The sequence below is a fragment of the Mustela nigripes genome, chromosome 14 (genome assembly GCF_022355385.1).
Source record: "Mustela nigripes isolate SB6536 chromosome 14, MUSNIG.SB6536, whole genome shotgun sequence".
NCBI classification, from domain to species: Eukaryota; Metazoa; Chordata; class Mammalia; order Carnivora; family Mustelidae; genus Mustela; species Mustela nigripes.
Window position 1 is genome coordinate 64791553 of NC_081570.1, and position 20318 is coordinate 64811870.

The 20318-nt window shown below is 37.4% G+C and overlaps 1 protein-coding gene across 2 annotated transcripts in view; it reads left to right on the top strand.

The window, feature by feature from the left end:
* Positions 1–20318, top strand: part of MIGA1 (mitoguardin 1) — a 103394-nt gene that overhangs the window by 45997 nt on the left and 37079 nt on the right. For both annotated transcript variants that reach the window (XM_059375184.1, XM_059375185.1), the window contains exon 8: positions 16532–16632. In XM_059375184.1, the coding sequence (XP_059231167.1) occupies positions 16532–16632 (101 nt within the window). The remainder of the gene's footprint in view (positions 1–16531; positions 16633–20318) is intronic.

A 20318-nucleotide genomic window follows, 5' to 3' on the forward strand; every position in this document is an offset into this window, starting at 1 on the left:
CAGTTACTCCCGTCTGCCTGACCTCCGGCCGCGCTCCGAGCTCACCGAGCCTGCGACCGGTTCAAGGTAACACGGAGCTGCGAGCTTACTGTCGGCTCTGTCTCTGTAGCTGGCTTTCCCGTTCCAATACCCGCAAGCTCTGCGACACTCAGACACCCCCGATCCTTCTGTGATCCTGCGGGACCTGAGGCCACGCTGACCCCGCGGAGGCTTCGCCCCGGTTTAGCCTCTGGAGCGATGTCCCTCAGCGGAACAGACTTTTAAGAGTCCTGATTTTGTGCTCCGTTGCTCCGCCGCTTGCCAGGAGCCGGCCCCTCCCCCCGGGGTCTATCTTCCTGTCGCTTTGGGTTCACTTCTTGCAGGTCCTACCTTTCAGAAAGTGGTTGTTTTTCTGTTTCCAGAATTGCTGTTCTCTTCGATCTGCTGATGGATTTGCAGGTGTTTGCAATCTTTAGATAAGCTATCTAGCTGATCTCTGGCTAGCTGAAGTAGTCTCAGCCTGCTACTTCTCCACCATCTTGACTCCTCTCCCTCCAGTGAATATCTTTAAGACCATTACTTTAAATCCTCTTTCAGGCACATTATCTCTATTTTATTTAGTTCATTTGCTGTAATTTTGTGTTGTTCTTTCATTTGGGACATATTCTTCTGTGTCCTCATTTTGTCTGACTCTGTGTCTTTGTTAAATGTGACTCTGTGTTAAAGTCAGCTTTGTCTCCTTCTCTTAAAAGTAGTGGCCTCATGAAGAAGATGCCCTATAATGCCCTGCACTGCAATATCCCCTATTCACCAGAACCTGGCACTTCAGGGTGTCTCCTATGTGTGTTGCATGTACCCTGCTGTGGTGGCTGAGCCACTTTTGCCTTCAGTCCAGTTGTCTGAAGTGGCTCTCTTTGCCTTTTTTGGGCAGGTCTTGGTCCCTGTGTTGTTAATGGGTCAGGGGTTGGCTTAGGCTTGAGTTGAGTCAGATCAGGCATTTGCCAGATATGTAGTGGCACCAAACTGTGGAGTGATTTCTCTGTGTTGTCCCCTGAGAAGTTTTCATTGTTGGTTGGGGCCTGCAGTCAGATCCTCTGTCTGTCCCCAGCCTGCTGCTGTGGCACCAATCAGTGTGTATGATTGTCTTCTCCTAGCCCAAGGCAGAGTGTGCTGGCCCCTTTCTGGGCTACTTGCACACTGGTAGGCTTTTGGCACAACTTTGAATGGACTCCAGCTAAGAGCTTGTTGTGGGGGGGTAGGTCTGCAGGAAAATTCATTTGGGGGAGATGGGGTGTTAGCAAGGTTTGCACAGGTCTGCCCAGGGAGGAAACTCAGAGGCACAGAGAAAACTGTTCAGCCTGGCAGGATGGAGGGGTAGATCTGCAGATGTGTGCTGGGAAAGTCGCACTGTTAGCAAGCTAGCTGGAGCTTGCTCCACTTGTGTTGATTCCCGCAGACATCTTTGTATCTAGGCTCTGGAGCAGGGGAAGGAAATGATATCTGCCAACTCTTTGTTCTTGGAAAAATCTCCCAAAGATTCCTGACCTTCCAGCACATGCTTCTTCCCATAAACTATAGGTGGTTTTCACACTGCTGTTTCTATGCTGTATCTCCGCAGGGCTATTTGTTGTCAACTCCTTAGGATAAGAACTCAGTCTCCTATGTCTCAGTTCCAGGTATGAAGCCCCACTGATTGTAAGAACTCGTGAAGTTGGGTCCTGCTGGTTTTCAAAACCAAACATAATTGGGATTCGTCTTTCTAGTGCCTGGGGTGCCTGGTATGGGGTTCTCCTCCTCTTTCCTATTTGTGCCTTCAGTGACCCTCCAAAGGACATTTGTGGGTTTTTTGGTTCCCGACCATGTCTGTGCCTGTCTCTTGTCATTGGTGTGGTCTTTTCTCTATGTGTAGCTATGGAGAATCTGTTCTGCCAGTGTTTGGTCATTTTCTGGGTTATTTATGATGACGTGGGTGTCATTTAGGGGTATTTGTGGAACAAGGTGAACCTAGGATCCTTCTACTGCACCGTCTTCTCCAGAAGTTCTCTGATGTTTTGTTTTTTATATTTAGGTGTTTAATCTGCCAGGAGCCAATTTTTAAAAATCTGGATTATTTCTATTTTTTTAACATTTGAGTAAATTGTTGCCTCAGCACCATTCAGTGAATAATATACCTTTTTTTTTTTTTTTTTTTTACTGATTTGAAATGCCCCGTCATATGTCAAGTTGTCTTATGTGTTCTGTGTCTTTTGTGGACTGTTTGTTCTATTAGTCTGTTCGTTCCTGCCTTGGTTTCACAGTGTCTTCATTGCTGTAGCTTTATTTAGTTTTATTATGAGTCTTGACACCTAGCAGAGTGAGTCCATTCACTGTGTTCTTTTTTAAGAATTGCTTTGCTATTCTTAGCCCATTGCTTTTCTGTGTGAAGTTGAGGACACCTTGTTAAGTTTTATGAAAACCTCTCTTGGGATTTTGATTATTACCTTGTGTTTATAGGTCAGCTTGTGGGAGAATTTAATGTTCTTAATGTTAATGTTTCCATCTAGAACCATGGTATGGATCTTCAGTTCTTTAAGTCTTTTATGCTTTTCATAATTTTTAATAATTTATTTCATAAAGGTCTTACATATTTTCATTCCTAGAGCCCTTATAGTTTGGTTATCATTGTACATGGTGTATTTTTAAAATTTACATTTACTGATATTTTCTTATATATAAAGTGTTTCTGATACTTGTATTTGACTATTATCTACAACACTTCTGAGCTCTTATTATTTCTGCCACCAATAACTTGTTAAAATTTCTTTTGGAATTTTTATCTGAAACACATACCTGTAGATTATAACATGTTTATTTCTTTCTTTTCCACCCTTTCTTTTTCTTTTTCTCTTTTTCTTTTATGTGTCCCACTCCCCACCCCATCACTGATCTTACTGTAGATTCTTATGGTTCTTTTTGCCTCTGAGGAGAGCTGTGTAGAAAGGACTATGAGTTAGCTGTCCTACCACACAGAATCAAAGTCTGTGCCCCTTTTGCCTGCTGTGGCCCCCTAGTAAGGTACAAGAGTGTTGATGGCAGGAACTCATGAAGACTCTGAAGGCAAATGATTGCTTAAAAATCAACTTGGTACTATTTATTTAACTTTACTCTTTGCCTAATATATGATGGTATTCAGATGAAATAAGGACTAAAGTCTCTGTCTTCAGACTGCCTCTGGTATGATTGGCCATTTAATACTTATGAAGCAGTTAGAAAGCAATATAGGTTAGTATATGCCTCAATACTCAGCTGTTTTATATGACTCAGAACATAAAATCCTTCCACAAAGCATAAGATCCTTCTTTTAACTTTTCCTTTCCACCTCCATTCTTTTTTGTACTTCCCAACTGAAGTGCTCCCGGCCTGTTTAAGAGCCCAAGATAAGTACTTGAAAGTAAACAGATCTGGTTTAGGACATGTGGTTATCTTTGGTTATCTGCTACTGTTTTTTTTTGCTGAAATATCTGAGTATGCTTTAAATTCATTTAGAAACACATATACATATCATGAATATCAGGTAAGAAGATACATACAGTACTTCATAACTACACTATTTTTCCTTTTAAGTAAATAATTTTGTAAACTATGAAGAGTGTAAATGGATGGTATATTTACAAATGTCTTTTATAGTGGGGCACCTGGGTGGCTCAGTTGATTTAGTGTTTGACTCTTGGTATCTGCTCAGGGCATGATTTTACGGGTTGTAGGATCAGCCTGTGTCTGGCTCTGCATTCAGGGCAGAGTCTGCTGGAGATTCTCTCTTTCTGCCCTAATCCCTATTCATGCACATGCTCTCTTGCTCTCTTTTTCTAAAATTAATAGATCTTTTTCTTTAAAGAATTTTTCTTTAGGGGCGCCTGAGTGGCTCAGTCGTTAAGCATCTGCCTTCGGCTCAGGTCGTGATCCCGGGGTCCTGGGATTGAGCCCCACGTCGGGCTCCCTGCTCTGTGGGAAACCTACTTCTCCCTCTGCCTGCCTTTTCCCCTGCTTGTTTTCCCTCTCTCACTGTGTCTGTCTCTGTCAAAGAAATAAGTAAAATCTTTTTTTTTTTTTTTTTAGGATTTTATTTGTTTATTTGACACAGAGATCACAAGTAGGCAGAGAGGCAGGCCGGTGGGGGTGGACAGGCTCCCTGCTGAGCAGAGAGTCCGATGCGGGGCTTGATCCCAGGACCCTGAGACCATGACCTGGGCTGAAGGCAGAAGCTTAACCCACTGAGCCACCCAGGTGCCCCAATAAATCTTTTTTTTTTTTTAAATGTTTGTTATACTATTTTGACTCAAAATACACATCTATGCTACATATGTAATTTTTATACATATCAAATATTGCACAATAAAAGTATACTTATCTTTCATATTAAGCAGAAATTTGTGTTATTATCTTAATTCTTTTAGGAAAAATTAGACTTTAGTTGGTCACAACAACTGGTGAGAGATTGGTAGAATATGGGATTAAAACCTAACACCAAGGAATGATTTATGATTTATACTTTAGGAGAATTCTGTTATCATCATATTGTGCAGGGTATGCATTATTATATGATTTTGTAGTTTATTTCAGTAACAGTACATTTAGGATTAAGAATTTTTTTTTTTTTTTTTTTTAGATTTTATTTATTTGACAGATAGAGATCACAAGTAGGCAGAGAGGCAGGCTGGGAGAGAGAGGAGGAAGCAGGCTCCCGCAGAGCAGAGAGCCCAATGTAGGGCTCGATCCCAGGACACTGGGATCACGACCTGAGCTAAAGGCAGAGGCTTTAACCCACTGAGCCACCCAGGTGCCCCTAGGATTAAGAATATTCTTTATTCACTTTCCTTAGGCTAGTAGGGCTAGACCAAATTGCTGAATTGAATACTAGTGTAAAAATAAACCTGATTAACAACAAATGAAGCTTGCTAGCAGTTTCTTAGGGACATGATTTAGTTGATTCATATTTTTTTTTAAGATTTTATTTATTTGAGAGAGCATGAGCAGGGGAAGGGTTGGAGGGAGAGGGAGAAGCAGACTCCCCTCTGAGCAGGGAACCTGTGGGGCTCTATCCCAGACAAGATCATGACCTGAGCCAAAGTTAGACACTTAACTGACTCAGCCACCCAGGCGCCTCTAGTTGATATGTCTTATGGAAGTTAAGTTCAAGCTTGTTAATTATACTGTAATTAGATTTCTTCTAAAATTAACTGGGTTTCATAGTTTGTTTGCTTATGCTTTCTATAAAGAGTAGTCTATATTTGCAATAGTTGTAATAACAGGCAAATCTGAAGCCATAAGTTAGATAAATATTGTTTTTTTGGCTGAACAAAGAACTTTGAGATTCTTTCATACTGATGTGTAGGAACAAATTTAGCCCTTAAAAACAAACCAGGAATTTTTATAGTTTTGCAGTATTGCTTTGCATATTTCAGATACATGTTTAGGCCTCATTACAATCTATTTTTTGAACAGAATGAACTCATAGGATCTTCGGTCTCAAACATTTATTTAGCAAACACTTGATTGCCTAATATATGTCAAACATGTTATAAGGCACTGGAGAAATAAGGATGAAGATTTCGTCTTTGTTTTTAAGCAGCACAGAATCTTGTTTTGGAGTTATGTAGGCATTAAGAAATTATATAGTAGAGTGGAGTAAGTACTTTAATAATATGTTTAGAAAGTGCCATAAAAACACCAAAGAAAAGCATAGTTTATTAATCTGGGGGCTCGAGGAAGTCTTCATAGGTGTGACACTTGAAGAAAGATCATCCACTGGGAAGATAATTGGGAAAAGGGCATTTCAAGCAGACCAAACACCATGAATTAATAACCCTGTTAGGTCTTGGGAACGCAGTGTATGTAGGAGAGAGGTGGGAAGCGAGTCAAGAAAAGTGGGCAAGAGAGAAATCATAAAGGTCCTTGTTTTGTACCTTTAGGCAAAAGGGAACCATTGAGAATTCTAAGTCATAATCACATTTATGTGTTTGCAGGAGATTATGGAAGTGTTGACTAGTTAAGTTAAAATATTTTGTCCATCTTTCTGCTCTTTTATGCAGAGGATTTCATTGAGAAAGTGACACATTCTATAGGGAAATATTAGAGGTTTTTCCACACTAGTACTGAGTGCACAAATTCTCTGGCAGAGAATAGAAAAACTTTAAAGTAGAACCTCCTGACCACCAGAGAAACGTTATTCTTCTCTTTTGATAAGCAGCCAGATAGAACATTTAGCAATATTGAAAGAGCTTGGAAACAAGAGGAAATACCTCAACCTATGATCTTGAGTCAAATGTCAGACAACCCAGAGCTGACTCTCTAAGACCTTGTCCTGTTCCTTTCCTGCAGGATCATGTGTTGGAGGATAAACTCCCTGAGGGTTTATTTTTAGGGGGTGACATGAATTACAGGCTTCATTTATATACTCAGCCTTCTAAATATACAGAGTACAAATTGCAGAACATACAAAAAATTTGGATTAGTAATTTCCTCCTATGTTTTAAGGCTCATAATCTTAATTTCAAAGTGGTTAGTAATACTACAGACTGGTGTTATATATGTGAGTCAAAGTAGGTTCAGAGCTGAAGCAGTGTAGTGAAAATCACTGGGGTGCCAGAGACAAGAGAAATTCCTGCTACTTGCCTTTGCCTCTTTTTACTCAAGTTACATCTTAGCAGCTTGGATTTCTAAGTCTAGGACTTCACTAACACAAGACCTTTGGATGATTAGGAAAAGGCCTATGTAGTCCCTTGGAAAGGGTTCTTTCATGATAAGAAAAAGGTTCACCTTCCTCCTAGAAGATGCAGGCCCAGAATGTGGGCTGGATTTCTGCCCTGACTTGTCTCATTGGCCAGTGGCCTTTGTGTAGTGTACAGAATGACCAGCTCTTGCTAGTGACCCTAGTAAAGTCTCTATAACTAAAGCCATAACCTTAATTACTTTTGTTCCACTTTAGGTTATCTAGTCCTTTCTTCTAAAAATGGTAGAAAATGCTGTTATTCCTTTTTCTTTCCTTCTATTACTCATTTTGCATTGGCAGCTGTATTTCTCTGTTAGGAATGACAGTTGTTACATTGGGCAGTCATGGCATATAAGAAGTTTTGATAGAGAACGCCAAAGACAACTGTTATGTAAAACAGTAGTGTCAAGCTGTTTTGTACATTTATTATTTCACATGGTCAAAGCTATTAAGTCGTAACACATCAAGAGCTGATCAGTTTTTTCTTTTGTTTCAGTGGATTTCATTGTTACTCTTTTCAGTATTAAGGTACATTGAGGTAAATTTAAGAAAATATCTCCTGGCTCTTCGTTGTTTTACTTCCCAAAATTATATTGGTTTAAATTTTTTTTGTATTCAACTTTCCCCCCCTAAAATTATCCTATAACATTTTAAAACAAATCAAAATAAAAAGCTGTTCGCAATTTAGATGGGGCAGGTAGGTGTAGTCATAGAAGATGGACAAAGAGCAGCAGTAGTTTTCAGATTTCTTAATTATTTTAGCAGATTACAGCAGACTGTTTGGAAAATAGCTTCTCTTGTCAGCAGCAGGAACTTTTCCACTTTTAATAAAAGCATAGAAAGAGAAGGTTCCAAATCATTTAAGCCACTAAAAATCATCTGGAGAATAGCTGCTGACATAGAAGTCAGATGACATTGAGACATTTGGCAGCCTTCCTCTTCTTGCTGGTGTTATAAAATCCACAGTGGACAGCCTGGATTTTAAAAGAAGAGTGGCATCTTTGGAATCTCCACTAGAATCTACTGAGGTTAAAATAGACCTGATGGCTTCTTAAGTGACAGAAAATAGAATGTGCCTAGGGATGGCAAAAGTGAGACAAGCAGAAGAACCATTTGGATTGGTATAAAGAAGTAGATTTAGGCCTGAAATTGTAAATTCCAAGGTTGAAGTGTCTTCTCGCTTATTCTTTGATTTCTTTTTTTTTTTTAACTTTCAAGCAAATTCTGCTTTGAAAAAGACTTAAGTAATATGTGAATTATGAGATTGTGAAAGAAGGAGGAAGGCTTGAATCCAGTCAGATTTTTGGCCTAAAATGTATAACTGTTGAGTTAAAAGTAAACATACTTTTAGTATCATTCCAAAGAAGAACATAGTTTATGTCTATGCATGAATGTTTTAAATGTTCTGGGTGATTGAGATAGGTAAAGCAATGTTTTTTGTTTTTTTAAAATTTTTATTTATTTTTATTTTTTTACTTTTTAAAAAAGATTTTTAAAAATTTCTTTATTTGACAGACAGATCAGAAGTAGACAGAGAGGCAGGCAGAGAGAGAGAGAGAGAGGAGGAGGAGGCAAGTTCCCTGCTGAGCAGAGAGCCCAATGTGGGGCTCCATCCCAGGACCCTGGGATCATGACTGAGCTGAAGGCAGAGGCTTATTAACCCACTGAGCCTAAAACTTTAAAAAAGTTTTGGGTTTGGGGTACCTGGCCAGCTCAGTTGGTAGAGCGTGCTACTCTTAATCTCAGGGTCATGAGTTCAAACCCCACGCTGGGCAGAGTTTACTAAAGAAAAAGAGAAAAGAACCTCTCTCTCTCTCATCAAAGTGGTAACTTAAAGTATTTTTATATTTAATCCCCCAATTATATGGAAAGTATTTTAGTTACTTCTAAGGTTAAAGATTAGGCATGATGGGGCATAGTCACATATTTTCGGTTTACAAGAAAGTATCATAAGTTTAATTAATTTATAGCTGAGTATTAGAAAAATAAGAGTTTTAACAGGGCTCTGAAAAGAAGTAAAAGTAATGTAATAGGCAAAATGATTTAGAGGAGATGCAGAAGAGGCTTTTAAAAATAGGGATTTTCATGTCTTAGGAATGATCACTTTATATACCAAGTTTTATTTAGTTTATTTCAGCAAATATTGAAGTATCAGTAATGTGTTCAGTGCTATTTTGAGAACTGTAGGAACCATCAGGAAAAAAAAAGGAAGAAAAAGAAAAAAGACGAGGAGGTCTCTGAATAGTTGTTTCAGTCTAGCTGGACAGACAGGCTATATATTTAGGCAATTATTAAGTAAAAATTCAGATAGTGTAGGGGTGCCTGGGTGCTTGGTTGGTTAAGCATCCAGCTGTTCATTTTGGCTCAGGTCGTGATCTCAGGGTCATGAGATCAAGCCCTGCATTGGGTTCTGCACTGGCTGTGGAGCCTGCTTAAGGTTTTCTCTCTCCTTCTGCCCATCCCCAACACCCTTTGCCATACTCCCACACTCTCCCTCTCTCTTAAAAAAAAAAAATTCAGATAGTTATTAAATTATACATACATATCTTTTATGTAATAATATGAATAGCTAAGCTAATACTTATTGAATGAATGCTTAATTCACATGCATTAACTCATTTAATCCTTACACAACTCTATGAGGTATACTATATTCCCATTTTCCAAGTAAGGATACTGAAAAATGGAGAATATAAACTTAGTCAAGGTTGTTACACAGCTAAGTAGCAGAGTCCAAATTTGAATCCAAGCAGTCTGGCTCCAGAAACCATGATTTTTAATACTTTTGTTGCATAGCATTATATAGAAGCAAAAAATCAGATAATTTTTTGGAGGATACCTAACAGGTGATAGTACTTGAGTTGCATATTATAAAATAACATGTGTTTCTGGTTAGCATGGAGCAAGGGAGCAGAAGGAAAAATTTATGTGTTGGAGAAGATACAGAAGGAACCAAAGTCTTGAAAAGAATGCATATGCAATAGTAATAGCTATGAAAAATTATTTAGCACTTACTATGTACTAAGTACTACGCCTCCATAAATCTCTTATTTAATCCTCATGACAACTATGAAATTGGTATCATTATCCCTAGTGTACCTTGATAACAACTAACAAAACTGGCGATTAGAATTGGGATCCAAGTGCTACCTGATTTGAAAGCCCAAACTTTTACCCATTGCATTTTTACTAAGGCAAGTGGGAGTAAAGTGAATAATACCATATATAACATAGTGTAAGTATAATATATGATAATATACACAGTATATATTATAGTATAATACCCATTATACTATATGGCATATAGTGCACAATTATATAATATATAGTATGGTAGTATATAATAATAGTACAGTATATAGTATAATATAGCTGAGGGATCTTTTATTAATTAATATAATTAATTAATAGAAAACAAGATTAGATAGGGTGAACAGAAATTATGGAAAGTTTTGAAAACCAGGTGAGGAGCCATTGAAGATTTTGATTGGAAAATGGCTTTTTTGTTTGGTTTGTTTTGTTTTTGTTCCAGTAAAGCATTCTTGTGGATAATTAGGCTATTCCTGCCTAACAGTTGGACATAGCAAATATAATAGCCTGTGAAAGCATTTAGCAGAATGCTGTGGGCACTAGTATTAGACACTCAAAAAATGTGAGTTAAGTCTGAATCCTGTAAAGGACTTGTAAACTCTTTGCACAGAGATAAGATATAAGACAGGAATGCTCGAACAGTACTGTCTGATAGAAATATAATGTGGGTGACAAATGTAACTTTAAATTTTTCAGTAGGCCCACAAAAAAGTGAAATGAAAGGTGAAATTAATTTTTAAAATATTTTTTCTTAAACCTAATTTATATTAATAAGATTTTATATTTTTTGGTACAAAGCCTTCAAAATCTGTTGTGTATTTTACACTTAATGCACGTCTCAGTTCTGTCTAGCCACATTTCATGTGCTCAGTAGATCCATGTGGCTAGCACGTACTGCATAGGACACGCCAGCTCCATAATTTCATAGCATGGAATCCCATGTCACATGACCTTTTTTGAATCCTGCCATTCCATTTTTTAACTGCGTGTGGACCATCCCTTAACATTTCTATACATTAGCTTCTTAATATATAAAACGAAAAAAAAAAAAAGAATAGTAGCTATCTCAAAGGATTAGTGTGAGAATTATGAGATAACGTATGTAAGGCATGTAACTTGGTTTCTGGCAAGTAGTAAGTGCAAAATAAATGTCTGTTGGTTTCATCACACTCTTGTTGTCATTAAATAGCCAGCATTGCTTAGTTTTCCATGTCTTCTTCCTGCGAATAGTTGATTATCCCCACCAAAACATTCCCACTTAAAATTCTAAACCAATCAATCACTAAAAAGCAAATAAATACGGATAAGCCAGGAGGAAAAAAGTGGGAGTGGTATCTTCATATCTTCATGGCATTCAAGTCTCCCACAACTGTGGGAGTACAGATAAATTATTTTCAATTTGCTTTTATACTTAACAAACTCATTGGATTTTTTGACTTTTTTTTTTTTTTTAAAGATTTTATTTATTTATTTGACAGAGAGAAATCACGAGTAGATGGAGAGGCAGGCAGAGAGAGAGAGAGAGGGAAGCAGGCTCTCTGCTGAGCAGAGAGCCCGATGCGGGACTCGATCCCAGGACCTGAGATCATGACCTGAGCCGAAGGCAGCGGCTTACACCACTGAGCCACCCAGGCGCCCGGATTTTTTGACTTTTTGAACTTAGCATCATTATAAGTATTTCCTGTATCAGGGAATAAAATTTATGTTCAATAATTTATAGCTTTACTTCCAACACTGCAATAGTTCATTGTCTTTTCTGCTCTCAGCCATTTGGGAGCAAGATATATATAGATACATTGTTTTCTTTCCTTCTATGTAAACCCTTAAGAGGAAAGTGTACAAAACAAAGCATAGTGATATATTCCACTCTTTTGTGTAACTATCATGTAGATTAAAAAAATAATGCATTACAGGGGAGCCTGGGTGGCTCAGTGGGTGTAAGCATCTGAACTCGAAGTCCTGGGATTGAGCTCTGCATCAGGCTTCCTGCTTGTGGAGAGTCTGCATCTCCCTCTCCCTTTGCTCCTCCCCCTGTTCATGCTCTCTCTTTTTCTTTCTTTCATTTAAATAAGTAAAATCTTAAAAAAAAAAAAAAAAAAACTTGGGACGCCTGGGTGGCTCAGTGGGTTAAGCTGCTGCCTTCAGCTCAGGTCATGATCCCAGGGTCCTGGGATTGAGTCCCGGATCGGGCTCCTTGCTCAGCAGGGAGCCTGCTTGCCTCTCCGCCTCTGCCCACCTCTCTGCCTGCTTATGTGCTCTCTCTCTCTCTCTTTCTGACAAACAAACAAATAAATAAATAAATAAAATCTTTTTAAAAAATAAAATTAAAATTTAAAAAAATAAAGAATACTTTAAAAAATTAAACATTGCCAGGACACCTGGCTGGCTTGATTAGTGAAGCATGCAACTCTTGATCTCAGATTTGTGAGTTTGAGCCCCACATTGGATATAGAGACTAATTACAAAATAAAATCTTTGGGTCACCTGGGTGGGTCAGTCAGCTAAGTGGCTGCCTTCCACTCAGGTCATGATCCCAGGGTCTTGGGTTTGAGTCTTGCATTGGGCTCCCTACTCAGTAGGGAGTCTGTTTCTCCTTCTCCCTCTGCTGTTCCCCTTTGCTTGTGCTCTCTCTGTCAAATAAATAAATAAAATCTTTAAAAATAAAATAAAATCTTTTATTTATTTTTAAAGAATTTATCTATTAGAGAGAAGGCGTGTGAGAGAGAGAGAAGGAGTGCATGAGCGGGGGGGAGGGGTAGAGAGAGGGGGAGAAGCAGACTCCCCACTGAGCAGGGAGTCCCACACAGGACTCAATCCCAGGACCCTGGGATCATGATATGAGCCAAAGGCAGAAGCCTAACTGACTGAGCCACGCAGGCACCCCAAAATAAAATCTTCCAAAAAAAAAAATAAAAAAAAGGGTGCCTGGATGGCTCAGTCGTTAAGCATCTGCCTTCGGCCCAGATGATGATCCCAGAATCCTGGGATCAAGCTGGGCTCCCTGCTCTGTGGGAGGCCTGCTTTTCCCTCTCCCACTCTGCCTGCTTGTGTTTCCTCTCTCTGTGTCAAATAAATAAATAAAATCTTTAAATAAATAAATAAGTAAAACATTGACAACTCCCTAGAAGGTCCCCTTGTACCTGGTCCCAACCAGCAACCCTCCCCCGTATACCTAAGACCACTCTCCTGACGCTCATAGTAATTACCTCCTGGTTTTTCTTACAGTTTGACCAACTAAATGTAGTCTTGATCATTGTAGTTTAATTTTGCTTGTTTTGAATTTTATGTGAATGAAATCATACATATAATTGTTCACTCAACATTTGAGACTGATCCTTATTCTTGCATATAGCAGGAATTCATTCACTTTTATTGTTATATAATATTTAATTGTTTAAATATACCCCAGTTTGTGTATTGTGTGGTGATGGACAATTAATGGTTTTCTTTCTAGTTTGGAGTTGTTGTAAGCAGTGTTGTTACTGCCATTCTTTTCCATATATAACTATGTACTTCTGGAACAAGCGCCAAAGGATAGAATTGCTAATCATAGAGAATGCAGTCTTAAACTTTCAGAGACACTGCCAAACTCTCCAAAGTGTTTGTATTAATCGACATTTCTACTAGGGGTATGTAAGTTTCCATTGTTGTATATCCTTAACAAAAATAAGAATTGCCACTTTTTCCAATTTATATTATTCTATGTGTAAAGATAATGTGGTGTTTGCTTTTCTTTTTTTTTTTTTTGCTAAGAAAAATTTGGTAAGATGTTTCTGAAAATACTAACACGAAGCCATTAATTTTCAGTTTTCCATGCTGTCCCTGTCTTTCAGTATCACAAGCAAGAATTTATACTTTTTAGAATGAGTATTTTGTTTTAATTTTTTAAAATTTATTTATTTATTTGACAGAGAGAGACATAGCAAGAGAGGAAACATAAGCAGAGGGAGTGGGAGAGAGAGAGAGCAGGTTCCCTGCTGATCAGGGAGCCCAATGCAGGGCTCAATCCCAGGACCCCGGGATCATGACCTGAGCTGAAGGCACACTCTTAATGCCTGAGCCACCCAGGTGCCCCTAGAACGAGTATTTTAAATTTTAATTTGATTAATGAAAGCAGGTAGTTTGAGATATTACTCAATATTTTCTTTATACTTTTTGTTTGCTTATTTAAAAAAAATGTATTATTTCTGTTCATAATTTAAGCTGCCATTCCAGGAGTGATAACAATTACTGAAATAAGAGGTATGGTCTCTGGTTTCCGAAATCAGATTTAATGAATAAATCTTTCTACCAGTGCCTCTGAGCCATTTTTTCTTGTTAGGTTTTTTCTTTTCTTTTTTTTTTTCCTTTTTTTTTTTTTTTGAGTAAAGTACTAGCTGGTTACTGTTGAGTGAAGTAAAACAGACTTTTAACAGCTCATGGGTAATGTCTGAAAGGTAAAGTGACATAAGATAAATGTCTGTGTTCCACGCTGAAAATAGCAGAAGTCATATGGAACCAAGATTTAACTTAATTGACTCGTAATTTAATCCTGGTTTAAAAGTGGTCTGGCCTAATGAAAATTGTACTGTGATTTCATTTTGCACAATTAATACTAACAATGGAAAAATAAAAAGGTAAATGCCAGTTTCAATTGTGTAAACTGTAAATGCCAGTTTCAATTGTGTAAACGATTTATCTCTCAAAGTTTGTACATTTTTTAAAAACACATGTGTACTGAAAGAACATAATGGGTATTTTTCTGGATAATTGAATGTCCAAAAATACCAATCTTATAGCTATTTATAAGCATAAAACCAATTATGTTGTTTAGTTCTCAAGTTCAATGAAAAATTTAAATTTTTAAAAGAAAGTGTGTTTTTGAAAACAATAATTTAATTTCTGATTTTTTCCATTAATAGTCATTTAGTAGTAGAAGGATTTTAAGCTGTGAAGTTAGTACTTTTAAAAGGATTGATGTAACCTTCATCTGGAAACAGTTATAACTTAAACTTGGGAGATAAGTGGTTAAATTGTGAAATGTAGGCCCCCTAAATGTAAAGTAGGAAAAAAAAAATCTGTATGGTTATTTTCAATACCTAAAAGGAATGAACTTTGTACCAGTTATGGCTCCTTTGCTTTTCTGCTTGGCTTACAGTTTGAAATATAAATTGGTTACAAATCTTGAATTTAAACTAAATAGTTTGCATTAAAAAAAAAAAACACTCTACATTTCCTTTATAGAATGACAAATGTCCGTGTTTTGTGGTACTTGAGGGTTTTGAATAAGACTTGGAAAATTTCTGGTAAAGATAATGAACTTTATTTTGGGAAAAATGATGGAATACAAGTTTGGATGAATGAAAGCCAAAGAGATTCCTGGTTCCTTTTTAAAGAAGATAAAGTATCTGACAAATTTAGCAGATTGAGGATCACTAAGAAATATTAGTATAAACTATAACTCAATCTGCTAAATTTGTCAGTAGTTTGTTCTTTGCTTTTTCATACTTGTGATAAATTTTAAAAGATATCAGTTGTTTGCTACAATGTAGGCATATATGTAAGCAAGTTCAGTAATTATTTGAAAATTCAATGTTAACAGATTCCTGATGATAGTATGTAAAGGTATTGATACCCCATTCAGAATGCTGCATATGTTAATATGTAGACTGGCTTGGCATGGCCAGATAAAATATTTGCCAAAGTATTTAAACTTTTTCAACTCCTGTAATCACTGGATAGTTATATTTGACCCTTAGGTAGCCAAAGGAAATATCAGGGTCTTAGCTCTAATTGTTTTTTTTATATATATTAAAAAAAAATAAAATGTATATATAAATAAAAATAAACATTATACTTATATTTTTATTTATATATTTGAGAGAGAGAGAAAACAAGGAGAGGGGGAGGGTGAGGGAAACCACCGTGGACTCCCTGCTGAGCATGGAGCCTGACTTGGGTTGCCATCCTAGGACCTGGGATCATGACCTGAGCTGAAACCAGGGGGTCAGCTGCTTAACCAGTGGAACCAGCCAGGTGCTGCTAGAGATAGATACCTTCTTGAATTGTTTTAACTGATCAGTTTATCAGAAATGACTGGCTAAACAACACTTCATGTTAATATTCATTTAATATGAATAAACCTACTTGTTCTCACAGTTTGGCTAAGGTAACTTGCAACTGATTTGCTCTGTTCCAGAATGTTTTTGTATATGCTGATTTTACAATGTATGGCAGATAATCTAACTCTAGTTATAAATTATTACCTGTCCAAAACCTTGTTAAATCTGATACTAAGTTTAATCCCTTTTTAAAGTAAAAGTCTGGGGTGCCTGGGTGGCTCAGTGGGTTAAAGCCTCTGCCTTCGGCTCAGGTCATGGTCTTGGGATCGAGCCCCGCATCTGGCTCTCTGCTCAATGGGGAGCCTCCTTCCCCCTCTCCCTCTGTCAAATAAATAAATAAAATCTTTAAAAAAAAAAATAAAATGAACTAAAAGTCTGCTTTATATTACTTTCTCCTCTGATTGGCAGTGTTTCAGAATCAGTTGAACAATGAATACACCTCGAGAATCTTATGAGATTATGTCCCATTGGTTTGTACTTACTGTTTTTCTTTTAGGTTGCAGTCTAAAGATAGAAAGAAGAAGGGAGGAAGGAAGGAAGGAGGAAAGACCTACTATAAAATTTCAGTGACAAGGAATATCAATTTCTTAACTTTTCTTTTTTTACTTTTAAGATAAAGATACAGATACCACCATGAAGGGGAATATGGATGAATTTGGCTTGCGAGACTCCTTGAGCGTTGCATCAACTGATTCCTTTGCTTCAGCTGCAGAGGTAGGACAGTGTGTTCCCAGAGAGAATTTCTCATTCTTTTTCACCCAGAGAGTACAGTTTTGCCACTGTGTTGTAATCTAGTAGCCATTTATATAGTATTTACTATGGGGTAGATAACCAGGTTACAATGATGATTGTAACATGAACATGAGTTTGCACAGGAACTAATAGTCTTTTCAGAGAGGTGAACATGTAAACACATACTTCAGAGGTACACTGTCATATACTGTGGATTATGGGTAAGGCATATAAATATCTTAATAGAAAGTAATATCTTACATCGGGACTCTTAAAAACATGTTTTGAGGGACGCCTGGGTGGCTCAGTGGGTTGGGCCTCTGCCTTCGGCTCAGGTCATGATCCCAGGGTCCTGGATCGAGCCCTGCATTGGGCTCTCTGCTCCGCAGGGAGCCTGCTTCTCCTTCTCCCTCTGCTTGCCTCTCTGCCTACTTGTGATCTCTGTCAAGTAAATAAATAAAATCTTTAAAAAATTTTTTTGATTCCTTAGCTTAGAAATTATACTTCTAGATTTTTTTTTGAAGATTTTATTTATTTATTTGACAGAGAAATCACAAGTAGGCAGAGAGGCAGGCAGAGAGGGGGGAAGCAGGCTCCCTGATGAGCAGAGAGTCCAATTCAGGGCTTGATCCCCAGGACCCTGGGATCATGACCTAAGCCGAAGGCAGAGGCTTTAACCCACTGAGCGACCCAGGTGCCCCTAGATATATTTTTTTAAAGATTATTTATTAGAGAACACTCAGTGGAGAGGGGAGAGGGAGAGAAAAACAAGCAGACTCCATACTGAGCAAGTGGGACTCTGTCTCATGACCCTCATATCAGAATCTGAGCAGAAACCAAAAAGAGTCAGTCAGTCAACTGATCGTGCCACCAAGGTGCCCCTAGGTATTTCTTTCCAGAAGGTGATTAGACTCAAAGATTTACATATAAAAATAATCACTATGGCATTTTAACAGTAAGGAAAACCTGGAAATAGTCTAATGCCAAATTATGGTGCATACATACTTTGAAATATTATAGTGCTGAAAACATGTTTCTATTTATTTTTTTATTTTTTAAAATATTTATTTATTTATTTGACAGAGAGAGACACAGTGAGAGAGGGAACACAAGCAGGGGGAGTGGGAGAGGGAGAAGAAACAGGCTTCCCACCGAGCTGGGAGCCCAATGCAGGGGTCGATCCCAGGGCTCTGGGATTAAGACCCAAGCCAAAAGCAGCCGCTTAACGAGTGAGCCACCCAGGTGCCCCATCCATTTATTTTTAATGACATGGGAGTATTTGTTAAATGAAAAGAATAGTATATAAAGCTTTATATAGAGAGTGTGGTTGTAATTTTGTGATAAAAAAACAGAAAAGAGGTGCCTGGGTGGCTCAGTGGGTTAAAACCTCTTCCTTTGGCTCAGGTCTCAGGGTCCTGGGATCGAGCCCTACATCAGGCTCTCTGCTTAGCAGGGAGCCTGCTTCTCTTTCTCTGCCTGCCTCTCCACCTGCTTGTGATCTCTGTCTGTCAAATAAATAAATAAAATCTTAAAAACAAAACAAAACCATAAAGCCCAGAAAACTATGTATGTAGTATATTGTGTAAGTATTTAGGCAAAGAAAAAAAGTCTAGATATAAATACACCATTGTGTAAACAATGGTGATCAATGAATTAAAAATTTATGGGTTATTTGTTTTCTACTAAGATTTAAATTTTGTATCTAAAGAGAATGTTTACAGAGTGCTTATCTTTTTATAATTTTTTCTACTTAAAATAGCTTTTAAAATCACATATGCCCAATTTTTCTTAGGAAAATGTTATTTTTATGGTAAATTTTGGATATTAATGCTTTTTTCATATAAGTAGTATCACATCAGCAATTCATGCTGTAGTGTAGAAAGCTTTAATATTCCAATACCTTGTATGTACCCTATGCCTTGATTTCTGCTTTTTAAATTTTAATTTTATTACTTTTTAAAGATTAAAAAAAAATTATTAGGGAGTGCAAGAGAGAGTGTGGTGGAGGGCAGAGGGAGAGAGAAAATCACAGGCCAGCTCCATGCTGAGTGTAGAGCCCTGTGTGGGGTTCTATCCCAGGACCCTGAGATCATGACCCAAGCCAAAATCAAGAAGCTGATGATCAACCAGCTGAGCCACCCAGGCACCCACTGCCTTTGTTAAAGCTGTACTGATCATAATCTTTTATCTTCTCAAGATTTTTCTTTATATGTATATGTATATTTTTGTTTTGCTTACAGTAGCATCTTCTGAAATGTTTGCATTTTCCCTTGTATTTTTATATTTTTAAGTTTGCAATAGATAAAATATTTTACAGAAAAGATATTCTCTTCCCTTTTACTATTTGATACAGACAGCTTTATCTTTCTGTTCTTTTTTAACATTTTCCCCAGCTTTATTGAGATATAATTGATATACGTGTATAAATTTAAGGTGTGCGATGTGATAATTTGCTACATATATATAGTGAATAATTACCATAGTAAGATTAATTAATATGTCCATCACCTCACAGGATTATATGTATATGGAGGGGGTGAGAATGTTCATATTTACTCTCTTAGCAACTTTCAAGTATGTAATACAGTATTGTTAACTATAGTTGCCATGCTGTGCAATAGATACCCAGGATTTCTTTGTCCTCTTACTGGAAGCTTGTACCCTTTGACCAACATCTCCCCACTTCCCTCACTCAGCCTCTGTCAACTGCCATTCTACTCTTTGATTCTATGGATTTAGCTTTTTCAAAAAGATTTCACATGTGAAATCTGTATTTGTCTTTCTCTGACTTTGAGGTCCATCCATATTGTTGCAAATGACAGGATTTCCTTATTTATCATGGGTGAATAATATACACACACACCCATATATTCATACACACATACACACCCATATACACACTACATCTTCTTTATATGTTTATTTGTAATTGGACATTTAGGTTATTTCTATATATTGGCTATTGTGAATAATGCTGCAATGAACATGGCATATCTCACAATAGTGACTTCGTTTCCTTTGGATATATACCCACAAGTGGGATTGCTCAGATTATATGGTAGTTCTGTTTTAACTTTTGAGCAACGTCTGTATTGTTTTCCAAAGTAGCTATACCAGTTTATATTTCCATCAACTGTACACCAGGTTTCCCTATTATCCTTGTCCAGACCAGTATTTGTTTTTTCTTGTCTTTTTGATGATAACCCATTCTAATAGATGTGAGGTGAAATCTTATTGTGGTTTTGATTTGTATTTCCCTGATTAGTGATGTTGAGCACATTTTCATGTACCTGTTGGCTATTTGTGTCTTGTTTGGAAAAATGTCTACTCAGGTCCTCTGTCCATTTTTTTAATTGGATTTTTCCATTACTCAGTTCTGTGGGTTCCTTATGTATTTTGGATATTAACTCCTTATCAAATAGATAGTTTACAGATATTTTCTCCCATTCGGTAAGTTACCTTTTCATTTTACTGATTGTTTCTTTTGCTCAACAGAAAGTTTTCAGTTTGATGTAGTCCCACTTACTTATTTTTGCTTTTATTGCTTGTGATTTGGTGTTCTATCCAAAATATCATTGTCAAGACCAGTGTCAAAGAGCTTTTCCTTGTTATCTTTTAGCAGATACATGGTTTCAGGTTTTATGTTTAAGTCTTTTTCTTTTTTTTTT